At 45.9% G+C, this 12,221-nt stretch overlaps 1 protein-coding gene across 1 annotated transcript; it reads right to left on the bottom strand.

Annotated features, from left to right (window-relative positions):
* Window positions 1-4,127: 4,127 nt before the first annotated feature.
* KLHL38 (kelch like family member 38) lies at window positions 4,128-12,221 on the bottom strand. The gene is made up of 4 exons (XM_074846627.1): window positions 11,885-12,221; window positions 9,863-11,338; window positions 7,907-8,012; window positions 4,128-5,939 (listed from the first exon to the last, which is right to left on the bottom strand). The coding sequence occupies exons 2-4, from the start codon at window positions 11,210-11,212 to the stop codon at window positions 5,653-5,655; spliced, it is 1,743 nt and encodes a 580-aa protein (XP_074702728.1). The 5' UTR covers window positions 11,213-11,338; window positions 11,885-12,221; the 3' UTR covers window positions 4,128-5,652.

Raw genomic sequence — 12,221 nt, 5'->3', positions numbered from 1 at the left:
TCCTCAGGGCTGGACACATTCCCTTACAGTCCCTCGGCTCTCACAGAGAGGTGTCAGGGCTCTGCTCTAAGGCTCAGACTGGCTTTGGCTAATTTGCCAGACCAGGAGCATCCCATCAGCTTGAAAATTTGGGCTTGAGTGTCCTTGTTTTCACTTCCTGGTGCTCTGGGCAGTCATTGCCACTTCCAAACATGGCTGCGGGGCACCTGTAGAGCACATCTGCCCAGCTGTTTGGTGTGAGAAGGTGTCTGAGAGCAGAAACCTCAGCGATGCACCAAGACCAGGGCAAAACTCAGGATATGTCATTACAGCTGTGGCACTGGGGGACCTGAGAAGGGGACATGCCTTTACCCTTGTCCCAGCATGTCTGCTTTAGGGAAGGGTGCTGGGATATGGCTTATTCATCAGAAGACACAGCCTGATCAAGAAACAAACTTCAGAGGACTAGACATGGAAGGATTAGATATAGGAGAATGGTTTATAGACGTCTTCCTGACAGAAGTGGGTCAGATTCTCCCACCTTTCCCTACCTGCAGCAGTATTTTACCACATGGGTCACCTCCAGCCTAAAGCCAAATGTCTCCAACAGCTGGGGGGATGCCTCATGTTTAAAGCAGCCACAAGGCATCCACCTAACAGCCTGGGACTGCTCAAGACATGCTGCTCCTTTGCTCTTCTCGGAAAGGGTTCTTGCAAAATGAAAGAAGTGCAGGCAAACAAAGAGCCCCAGGGAGAGAAGTGACAAGCAGCAGCTGGAGCTGGCGGGTGACTTGCCGGTGGATGACAGAGCAGTTGGGCTCCTCGCTACTCTGCTACTATTTTGGAAACTTCAATAAACAGAAGAGGCCAGATCAACCTCTCAGTGCTCCAGCATAAACCCTGAGGAGCCCCATTGACTTTGGTGGCAGCAGCAGCCTGAGACACCAGTTTCTCCATATGCACTGTGCTTCATTTGGACCTTAGTCAAACTCATCAGAAATATCCGCTGAAAACATTATTAGCAGTCCACTAATTAGCAGGTCTCATCTCCTTTGCTCTTGCAAGCTTGCACCAAGGAATTCATGCTCATTTGTGCCATGGAGAATATGACTGTAACTTCTGTGTGGGAGCTTTCAGGCAGCTGGAAAAAAAGTATGGATGTTTATATTTTTAAAAAGGGATTGTTTTTGCTGCTGTCAATTATTAATGGCTCTCAGGTCAGGCTAAGAAACAATGCCAGGGATAAATTACCCTGTATACTATTCATAAATGCTCTCCCCAGTTGTTTCCTTCTCAGCTAGAGGGTTCACCTCACAGTGAACTCCTTGGCATTTGGAAAAAAAGAACGGACAAAGGGATGAACTCGGAGTGCCTGTTTATGCATCAACATTTTTCCTACCTTGTCAGGTGTGTTTAATAAAAAAGAAGCAGGAAATGCATTACAATTATAAACATATTACTGCGCAAGAAAAAGGCTGCCCTTGGAAAGGATTGTATTGTTTGATAAATGGTTGCAGTGAAAAAGCACAGGCTTAACCTACGAAGCTCTTATTCTAAGATCAAAGCAAAGATTCCTGTGCAGCAGGATTCAGCTCTGAGTTTGCAGCAAGGGATGTGGAAGAAAGTTAAAAAGAAAATGCAATCTCCTTCCTTCCTTTTTTTTTCTTCCCTGAAACTTTTCCCCTAGTATAAAAAATGACTCAAACATTAAATATTTTCTGTTAAAATTAATGGAATTAGTGATGAACCCAGCTGAGGACACAATAATTAGGGCCTGGTCCAAAGCTCCTTGCTGAAGCCCATGGAGAGACTTATTGTTCTTAATGGGATCTGGCTCGGGATGCTGGTGAGCCAAAGCAGAGATGGAGTTATGGCATAACCCTGGGAGATCCTGGATCTCCTGCAGTCTTTCCATGTGACCTTGCCCAAACTTGCAAGCATTCCCTAATCCCAGGCACAGTTGAACGCAAGTCAGTAATCTGCTGCTGCTGCAAAAACCCAAAAGTCCTTTTGGGCTGCGAGACTGTGAGTTCTGTGGGTAAGATGCAGAAGGGGTTTATTGCCCTTCTCAGCATGAGCCATGGCCCTGCACTTAAATAATATAAAGAACATACAGACAAACTGGAAATTGTCCAGAGGAGTGCAACAAAAATGATCAGAGGTCTAGAAAACATGATTTATGAGGAACGATTGAAAGGGCTGGGTTTGTTTAGTCTACAAGATTTGAAACATCCTAATAAACTTTAAAGTTGTAAAAAAATATATGGTATCAAAAAGGGTAATTGATTGCCCTTTATCTCTGTGAGGATGGCAGGAGGTACAGCAAAGAAGATTTAGGATAGATAATATTAAAAATTGTGAGGTTAATAATGCACTCAAGTACATTACTTAGGGAGGGCGCAGAGTGTCTCTCATGAAGGATTTTCAATGTTTTGGACAAGTACCTGCCATGAGGAACTGGGTAACTCACTGTCCCATGGAGCAGGCTGCTTTCAGCCATGTGGTCCTGTGGTTTCCGTGATCTAGTGGCTGTCTCAGAATACCCAAGAGTGAGACCGTGGAGGTGATGAGCCTTTACAGCACTCCCTGATTTGGAAAAAAGCGGCAGGTGCTCAGCCCTTCTAAAAGTTGTCCCCCAAATCAACGACCCTTTCTTAAAATCCTCTTTTCCTTGTCTGCCATGGTTATTAAATAAAGACCAACAAATTCCCATCTCTTCATGGAGCTGTCATCGTATTTGTGAAGTACCTTGCTGCTCTCCCATGGGAGATTCCTATCTAAGCAAGTGCTCAAATGCTTGAATATTAGGATGATGAGACCTCTGGAGAAGCATGTGGTGAATAAGAAAGTGTTCCAGGTAGCGGTGGCCTTGCAGATCCTGCTCGGACACTGGAGAAAGGGATACCTTGAACAACCTTTGCTAGATGTGCTTTCACCCATAGCACCACTGAGTACAACAATTGCAAAGCACTCGGGATGGTACTAGGTATTGCTCTACGTGGACCAGGTGGTGGCCAACACCTGATTAGAAAGGCAGCATCTCCTCTCCCCATAGTGTCAGTGCCAAGAGGCTGCGTATTGTCTGCCCTGAAGCTGTGTGTGCTGCTGCCTCCCTGTGACTGAGCAACTCTGCCGGCCCTCATCTGCCTCAGTAAGGCTCAACAATGTTCTCTGGTTTCAGTCTTTTCTGCAAAGGGTCCCAAAAGCTTTGGTCAGAGTTTGCGTCAAAACTGACCACAAGACAGAAGTCTATCAGAAACCAGGCTTTTTATTTACTGTCCAGAACCCCCAAATTCCTTGAATTATGGGCATGAGGTGAGGAGTTTGTGAAGGGAAGGAGCACAGATTTGCAGCCAGAGCAGAGCTGGCCATAGCCCTTGGCATCTCCAAGGACTTGGGGGTAACATGAAGGCTCCCCAAGGGTCAGGGGAGGGATGCTGTGCCCAATGCTGCTGCAACCATGCCTCTTCTTTGCAATCCCTGTTTCCTGCCCAGCTACAGCTGTGCAAGGTACTATTTGGTCCTCACATGAATGCTGAGAAAATCACTAGTTATATGATACGGGAATTAAAAAAGTCTGCTTCCAAGTGTAAACCAATGACTGTGGCAACGGTTTGCAAACGTGGGGTTATGGCCCCAGCTCAGCTTTTTTCCCTCAGTTCTGGGTATAGTCACGAGCCTGGCAGGAATCCGTGTCAGCTAAAATGCATGGCAGCAACTAGCATCTCCTGGAGTTTTGGAGCTGAGTGGGGTCACAACAGGAAGGAGTTTGGGAAAGCAGCACTGCGGGGTTAGGAATAAACATCTCCCCGGGGCAGATGTTCCATAATTGGCCATGACAAGGCTTCTTTCTCCAGAGAGCTGGAGCTGGCCTGTGAGGAAGCAGAATGAATCACTGCTCCGATCCAATTTGGCAAGTGCCATGATTTAGCCCTTCTTTGCATGAGGAAGAGATGATGATATAGACTGAAAGACTGGAGAAACATAGCCAAAGGCTTCCGAGCCGGGAGATGAGTTTGGGTTCCCACTCATTTTTTGCAGGTTTACTCAGATCCCTAGAAGGAAACCCTGGCAAAAAACGCTGGTACAAAAACAATTCACTTTATCAACAATGCAGAAGGAACAATGGGGACTCCTGAACACAAAGCTCATACAAACAATAATGACCATTTTATTTCACATTGTTAAAACAGCAGTTGATATGCAATTCTTCGTTCCAGCCCCCCACTTCGTTAACTATTTCTGTCGCCCTTCTGCTCCCACATACAGATTTATGGGAGGGGATCTTAGTGGTTGGCGCTGGTGTCCTGCAATGTGGTGGTGACCACATGGCTGTGCAGCCTTCTGTGAAGATGAGGATTGACCGTAGTTTCCTCATGCCACCCTGGACCCTTGGAAAAGTCTCACTTTCTTTCAAATATGGGGAAAAAGGAGTGTTGTTTCTGCCATCCTTTCTCTGAATGGTGGTCATCAGTGCTATCTTTAAAGCTACTTGCTATCTCAGCAATCTTACCAAGCCTGGTGACCTGACAGCAGATCACAGCCCGTTCAGTATCTGATGATTAATCCCCTCCCTTTAAAACTATGCACTTAGTGGCAGAACCCCACAAAAATATTGGTGGAGCCAGAGCTGCTTTGCCAAGTGGCAGACTCAGACTTGCTCTTCTTGGAAAGCTGGTTTCCTGTCACTGGCTTTCTCTCATCGCTGTTTTCCAGTGGTTTGGAGAGAGGAGAAAAGGAAAAAAAAATTGTTCCTCCCAAGTACCTCTTCTCTTTTACATCCCCCTTTTTTCATGTGTCCTTTCTGCTATTCCAGATTTCAGGAATTCCATCAGCCAAAGGGCTTCCTAACTAACCCCACTGCTCTCCCTGATGCAAAAGGAGAAGCAAGATCCCTGCAAAACATGATCCATTGAAAAAGAAGTTGAGACAATCTTCATTTCCATCCTGCCTTCTCCTGCTCCTTCAGAGAGCAGGCAGATGGAACAAAAATCTTCCCTGCATGGTGAAAGAGGAGGAGCTCAGAAAAGTCAAATCTGCATCTTAATGCAATGTGAGAGTTCAGATCAAAGCATCAGCCTTTTGCTAATTTCTAATTTGATGTTAGGAACATTAAAATTTTATTTCTTATGAGATGACTACCATAGCTAATGCAGGCAGCTGCTGCTGGGCTGGCTACAAGACTAGAGCTTGGGCCTTCCTATTCTAAATGCTCCCACCACTCGAAATTGAAAGCTTGGTCAGCACCAAGCAGCAAAGGGCCACAGCATGCAGCTGAGTTTGCATGTTAACAAATGCAAGTTACCCAGATCTTACTTTCCCTGGCAATACCAGCATTCCTATTCAGCTTTCATTTTAAAGTCTGTACAAGACCAAATCCTGCACCAGGTTCTTACCCAGTATCTTTTTCCTGTTTTCTGCTGAGACTCTGGGTAAGGCCTCTGGGCTGGACTTAGCAGCACCACATGCAATACTGGTCAGGTGAATACAGCGTGAGCAAAAAGCTCATCAACTTTCTGGCAGAGTGTTCAGGGAATGACTAATGCCGCTGGTGCCTTCAAGGTCAGGAGTTTGTGGGACCCCATGAGGATTCCCCATGTGCTCTCTGCAGAGCAAGGTGGGTCCTTTCTGGGAAGGAAAGCACAAAACGTCCTGGGAAGTACCAAAGATCGTTTATAGAAGGTTAGAACAGGGGACACACTGGAGTGTAAGGCACCCATGGTCGAAGAGTTTGTGTGGCAGATTTCCCTTTGGTGTCCATGTGTCGGTCTCTGGATCATAGCAGTCCAAGGAATCCAAGTCCTTGATGACATTGTCCGTGGTGAGACATCGTCCTCCTGTGACGTACAGCTTGTTCTTGATGACAGTGGCCCCGTGATGCATTCGTCTGTCCTTCATGTCTGCACATTTAACAAACTTGTTGCCTTTTGTATCATAAGCAATTATTCTCCGGGTGTACCCTAAATGCAAAGCCAGAGGTGGAAGAGACAGGTGGGAATTAGCGTTTATGGCCAGTAGAAGGAATGATAATCTATTTTCTGCTAGTTTTCAATAAAACCTATTATTCTGGTACATAATTTGGCAGAATTAAGATATCTAAGCTCAGAAGTGATGATATGTCACAAGAATGCCTGTCTGTCTGTCTTCCCTTCCTGTTTGTCCTCACCTTGTCTCATAGCACCTTGGCAGCCAAGGCTTGACAAGCACCATAAACCCCATCAGATCAGGCAAGCAACCTGCCAAACACAGTTGGAGATTGCAGTTTTCTGCATGTGCCTTCAAACGTCCCAAAGAATTTCTTTCCACCCAACAGACTCCTAGAGCTTCACTCGGAAATACAGAAACAGATGGCACATGGGAAGCGAGCAACAATACCTTGTTGGGTTGGAGCCATAGCTGTCTACTGAATGGAGCTGGGTACTCAATAGCACAGTGCCACCGGCACTCGCCCCACTCCCAAAGCCCTTGGTGCCGCATCTGTGCTGGCCACCATGCCAGTGACCCAATGGACAGCTCAGGGGTGATGTAACCTTGCATCTGCTGAGAGGTAAGGGCTGGTACCAGGGCCATTGTCCTGGAGCAATGGAGATGTTGAAGCCTGGTACCCAGCAATACCGTGCCCATGTATCCCTGTAGATAATCAAGAGTTCCCATGGCAAACAAACTACTTTGGGACATTTTTTGCAGGCCTTGAAGCCACTTTCCCTAACAAAAATTAAGGCCTGTCTTGCTTAGGCCAGCCCACCCCCCCTTTGTTATGATGTGACCAGTCATGCAAAGAGGACCTGAAATGTGATGAAAGCTATTTTTAAGAGAAAATGTTATTTTTGTGGGTTTTACTGTTGTTGATAAACTAAGACTGTTTGTCCAATGTTTTGGTGTGGTGATAAATAAAACCTGATCATGGTGAATCTCCCTACTTTCAAGCAAAATTGAAGATGTTTAAATTTAGCATGAATGTCTGTGGCTTCTTTTAGATGAATAAAAAATAAATCGAGAACTTAAATTCAGCAGCAGCAGAGGGGTCAATACAGGCCCTTCATATTAATGCATTTGAAGAGAAGAGAGTTGAAAATACTGTGTTTTGGGCACTGTGGTCTGAGGTCAGGGTATTCTGCTACGCAGGAGCCTGATAGTCTTGGACCATTTGACTCAGATCTCCCCTATTCTCACTGCAAAGGGTAGCAGTGGCCTCCCCCTAGGAGGTGACATCACGTATGAGTCCTGTGTGATTTGGGTTCAGTCCTGTGCTCTGCTAAAACTTCCCTATGTTTCCCTTAAATAATCTAACACATGCTGTCTTGTGCCAGCCTGTGGTCAGGGGAGATGCATTAAGGACAGTAGAGTACCAGTCTACCAATGAGATGTGATCCATTCAAGTGCCACAGGCAGAGGCAGGTTGAAAAAGACACTGAGACATTTCCCCTCTCTGAGTGTTTCACACCCCTCTCAGGACATTTCACAATTACCCCCCAGGGGGCAGCTACATGACTGATCAATGCCTCATAGCCCTGTAGCCCACCCGCCCCAACAAGCTGTCCATGGCCTTGAGGTAACCATGCTCTCCACCCTTCCAAGAGAAGCAGTCATGGAAGGCCAAACTGTGAGTCAGCAGGGGAGGAGAAGGACCACCATGCCCTTGGCTTCCTCCCTTCTTCTGCAGAGCTGTAACTTGCACTGGCTTTTCCCTAGTTTCCCCTCACTCAGGTCCTGCTACTTGGGGTAAGAATGTGCCTCGTGGAGAACCTGTCCCCACTTCCATGTCCATGAGACCGCATGAGAGATGAGTATGGAGTGTGGACACACTCCTCCTTTCCTTGCTAAGCTCCACATGCTTTTTGAGGGAACACCCCAAGCAGGAAGGCTGTGAAATCCCACAGGACCTGGGCAGAGGTAGATGGGAGGGAGGGTGAAACAGAACCCTTACCACCTACGATGATAATTTGGTCTCCAATCATGACAGCTGGTGCACAGACATTCTTCACCACTCTGGTCTCCATCCGAAACCATGTATTCCTAGAAACATGGTAAACCTGACAAACAAATAAAGATACACACGCAGATGTTTATGTTGCATTTTAACAGGCAATTGTAATTACACAGGAACTTATGGTTTTTATTTTGTCCTAATGAATACAATCCTCTGGCTTGAACTGCTGGAAATCTGAGAAGTTACCCACTTATTTTCCTAATATGTCCCCTTGGAAAGCGTTCTAGTTCTCCAGGCTTGTCTGCTCAGGAGATGCTAGCACATGCACTAAGGCAAGCTCCTCAGCTGTAAATCTTTGCATGGCCATTAAATCACTGTAACCTCTGGATAATGATCTCCCAAAGTGCAAGCCATTTCATTTCATTTTCCAGTTATTCTGTATATTCCTGCCTTAGCCTTAGCAATTTCCTGGGCAAACAAACCTCAACTTCATCTAGCTCTGCTGGCACCCACCGTGTTTGCCCAGCTGCTATATTTGTGCTGGTGGCTGGTATGCACTCAGATTGGCAAAGGGACTTGTTGATGGGACTTGGAGTGGTATCTAAGTCATCAATTTATGTGAGAAAAAGAGCTGTTGCCAGATGATGATCATTCAGTCATCTGTATCTGGGCGATGCAAACTTTTATGTCACGTCATCCGCTTCTTAATATAGCAAATATCTCCAGGACATCTCCCCACTAACTGATAAATACATTTCCTTCCTCCTGATAATCAAGTAGTGTTATCACCATAAAGAAATATTGCTCATGTGCTGGCTGCCATCTTAGCCTTCAATGATCCTTCCTAGTTAGAACACCTAAACCAGTAAAAAACACTCATGGGGAAAGTAACACTACAATGTTGCTAAATTTGATGCTAAAGCATCAAATCAGATAAGAAAAGATTTCATGTATTTTTTCCTCCTAATAGAACATAACTGCTGAAAGCAGGCATAGAGCCAGCAACATGTGGCAGGAGCCACAATTTTAACACAACTTTTCATACGAAATAACTGTCAGTTTAAGTCCTGGCCCTTTGATGAGTGAGAATCTAATCACTCTAATGATTGCAAATCTTTGCTTTTGCTGCGAGCGAGCAGGTGTGCGGCTGAGACCCCAACTTGGCTGCCAAGTGGAAAGCACTAATTTTGGTGAGATCATAGAATTGTAGAATCCTATAATGGTTTGGGTAGGAAGGGACCTTAAAGATCATCTAGTTCCAACCCCCTGCCACTAGACCAGGTTGCTCAAAGCCCCATCCAACCTGACCTTGAACGCTTGCAGGGAGGGGGCATCTATAAGTTCTCTGGGCAACCTGTGCCAGTGTCTCATGTCTCACCAACCTCACAGTCAAGAATTTCTTCCAAATATCTAATCCAAATCTACCATCTTTCAGTTTAAAACCACTACCCCTCATCCTATCCCTCCACTCCCTGATAAAGAGTCCCTCTCCAGCTTTCTTGTAGCCCCCTTTAAGTACTGGAAGGCCGCTGTAAGGTGTCCCCAGAGCCTTCTCTTCTCCAGGCTGAACAACCCCAACTCTCTCAGCCTGTCCTCGTAATGGAGGTGCTCCAGCCCTCACGCTACAGGCACGAAGCCAGGCAGAGGGATTGGTTGCTCCCTACCACAGAATTACCTGCAGCAGCCCTGACCCCAGTGCCAACCAGCAGCATTGCTGACTGACACCCAGAGAAGTACCCTAGGGCTTGTACCTGAAAAACACTCAAAGGGAAAAGTGAAAGACTTGCAGTGCTCCCTGCAGACAAGACTTCCCTGAAGCCATGTGTCAACTCATCCCGCCTCTTGCTGCAACTCACAGTAAAGTTTTTTGGTGGGTTTCATTTCCTCAGGAGGGTGATAAACTGCTGAATACCTTAGATGAAACTACCTACAACAAGCAAGACTGACCATTACCTGGATCAGCCGGACAGGGTTTTGCATTATGTCTTCTCCTCCAAAGAGGTAGACCCTCTGATCTTTGGCAGCAACAGCAGGGTGAAGGACAGCAACAGGCATGTTTGCCATGATCTCACAGGTGTTGTAGATGCTATCGTATCTTTCCACAGAATTCAGGAGTTCCTGGTTTTCGCCAATTCCACCAAAAGATAAAATATAATTTTTATATGCCAAGCTTCTGTGCGAGTAACGTGGAACTAACATGTGCTCAACCAACCTCCACTGATTGAGTTTGAGGGAGTAAATGTAAATATTATCACCGACCAGGCTTTTCTTATTGCTGACAGGCATCCCTCCGAGCACATAAATATTGCTGTGTAAGCTCACTGCAGAGGCTTTGTACAAGCGCATGGGAAGTTTGGCCAGGCTTAGCCATTGGTTCGTCTTGTCATCATAGAGCAGGACATCCCTTGTCGTCTGCTGGCTGTCCTTCCTGCCACCAATGATGATGAGGAACTCTTGGTTGGAGTACCTGCGAGGAACATGCATCATGGGCTTGATGTCAGGTGTGTTGGTGTTGTACAAGGAAAACATATGTCTCCATGCTGACTCAAGGATGCTCCTGCAAGTGGGTGAGGACTGAACGAGGGAGTCATTGGCGATGAAGTGGAAGAGGAAAGTTGGATGGACGTATTGAAGCCGGACCTTCTTGAACAACTCTTGGATGTAGCCTTGTCTTGCCTGGAGGTCATGCCGGATCCAGACCATCAGTGCCTCAAAGACCTGCTCCTCCTCCCCACAGAGCTCATCATCCCCAAGGTAATCAATGAGCTCCAAGGGACAAAGGTCCTTCAGGTCCTCAGAAGAAGCCACCTCAGGAAAGCATTTCAAAGCCATAGCCTTGGCTTTCTTATTAAGGCTTTGGCAGTTCAAGACTTTTGCCAGTCTGATCATGCTCAGACAGTTGTCAGGAGTCAGTTTGTCTTGGAGGTATGCAGAACAGGCCTCAAACAGCTTAGAATACTGCAGCATGGAGGCTGTCTCCAACAGGCACAGGACATTTTCAGCAGATATAAGAATCTCCCCTGTGTAAACGTAAAGGATAATCTGATCCAAAATCTCTGCATTGATGCCCTTCAGGGTGACTTTAGCCTGGCGACTCTCTCTGAAGTCATTACAGAACATCGCTTTGAAGTATGGACTGCTGGAAGCCAGCACATTTCGGTGGCAGGGCATTTCGAAGCCCCCAGAGCAGAGGGTAACATCAGTCAGCATCCCGCTCTGCCGCAAAGCATTCAGCTGCCTCAGCAGTTCAGAGGAGAAGTCCTGGTCTTTGAAGAGAAACTCTTCAGTGGATCCCTCCTCCATAGCAAAATAGGAGAGAGATAAATTCTGGACTTGGCAGAAAAACTCAAATTCTTAGCAGCTTTTATTGAAATATCCAGCTCCAAGGGAACAAATCAAGACTTTGATGTTGCTCTAAATATCCATTCACTGTTACACATAAAAATGGAACATGGGTAAGCACAGTGGGAAAATAGTAAAGAAGCTAAAAGGTCACTAAGACCCTTTAAAATTTTCATTAAGTTATCAGATAAGTTGCAGCTCTGAGGTCACTACTGCCCATGTCCCTGGCAAGAAGCAAAAGCACTGAAGTTATCTCACCAATTTGGGATGAAAGCTGGACAGCTGAAGCAATTGGTTTGTTCATTTTAATCCCAATGAATAAATGTGCTTAGACATTTATTCACTATTTTAAAGTATTAGAAGTTTAGTAGCTTGCGCCTCTTTCCCCTAGAGTTAGTCACTCCCAAAGAATGTAAATCTGGCAGAGCTGAACTCTGCAGCAGGGCAAACGGAACCCTAGAGACTGGGAATCTGCATTAAAATGGTTATTTATTAACTCTGCTTAGCTGTGGTTTTTTTTTATGTTAATCAGACACACAATGACTAAATTAAGTGCCAGGCAGAACAATATGATGAGTATTGTCATGGCTAACTGCTCAACCTGCAGTGAAATGGTAGGGTAGAAATGTTTACCTTCTGTTGTCCTTCACTGCATGCACTTACTCTCTGTCGTTTATTCTCTGCTGAGATTTTCCATAGCTAGAGCCTGGATAAAAACCTATAAACCCACAGGACGTTTCTTTCTGTTGGTAAGTGATTCATAGAGGGTGATTTCTGGACGTGTTTATTCTGAAGTCACTTTTGCCGCTTTCAGGAGCTGTGCGCAGGAGCGGCGAGGCGGTGGGGCATTGTATACATTCCAGCGCTAAGAATAGGCACACACGGGCTTCTCACTGTTATCACATGTGATGCTGCCGTTGCCTTTTGCAATGACCTGGCCAGTACTGAGCATGCCCAAGTGGTGTTTTTC

This window comes from Strix aluco, chromosome 1, assembly GCF_031877795.1.
Source record: "Strix aluco isolate bStrAlu1 chromosome 1, bStrAlu1.hap1, whole genome shotgun sequence".
Taxonomy (NCBI): domain Eukaryota; kingdom Metazoa; phylum Chordata; class Aves; order Strigiformes; family Strigidae; genus Strix; species Strix aluco.
Note: the sequence above shows the minus strand (reverse complement) of the source record. Positions and strands in the feature narration are given on the sequence as shown.

What these genes read in the sequence shown, in the direction of transcription:
- KLHL38 (XM_074846627.1), bottom strand. Translation starts at nt 11,212, where the DNA reads ATGGAGGAGGGATCCACTGAAGAGTTTCTCTTCAAAGACCAGGACTTC. An exon ending in ACCCTGTCCGGCTGATCCAG is followed by an intron (nt 8,013 to 9,862) that starts GTAATGGTCAGT and finishes TTTGTTTGTCAG; the next exon opens with GTTTACCATGTTTCTAGGAA. An exon ending in CCAAATTATCATCGTAGGTG is followed by an intron (nt 5,940 to 7,906) that starts GTAAGGGTTCTG and finishes CTTTGCATTTAG; the next exon opens with GGTACACCCGGAGAATAATT.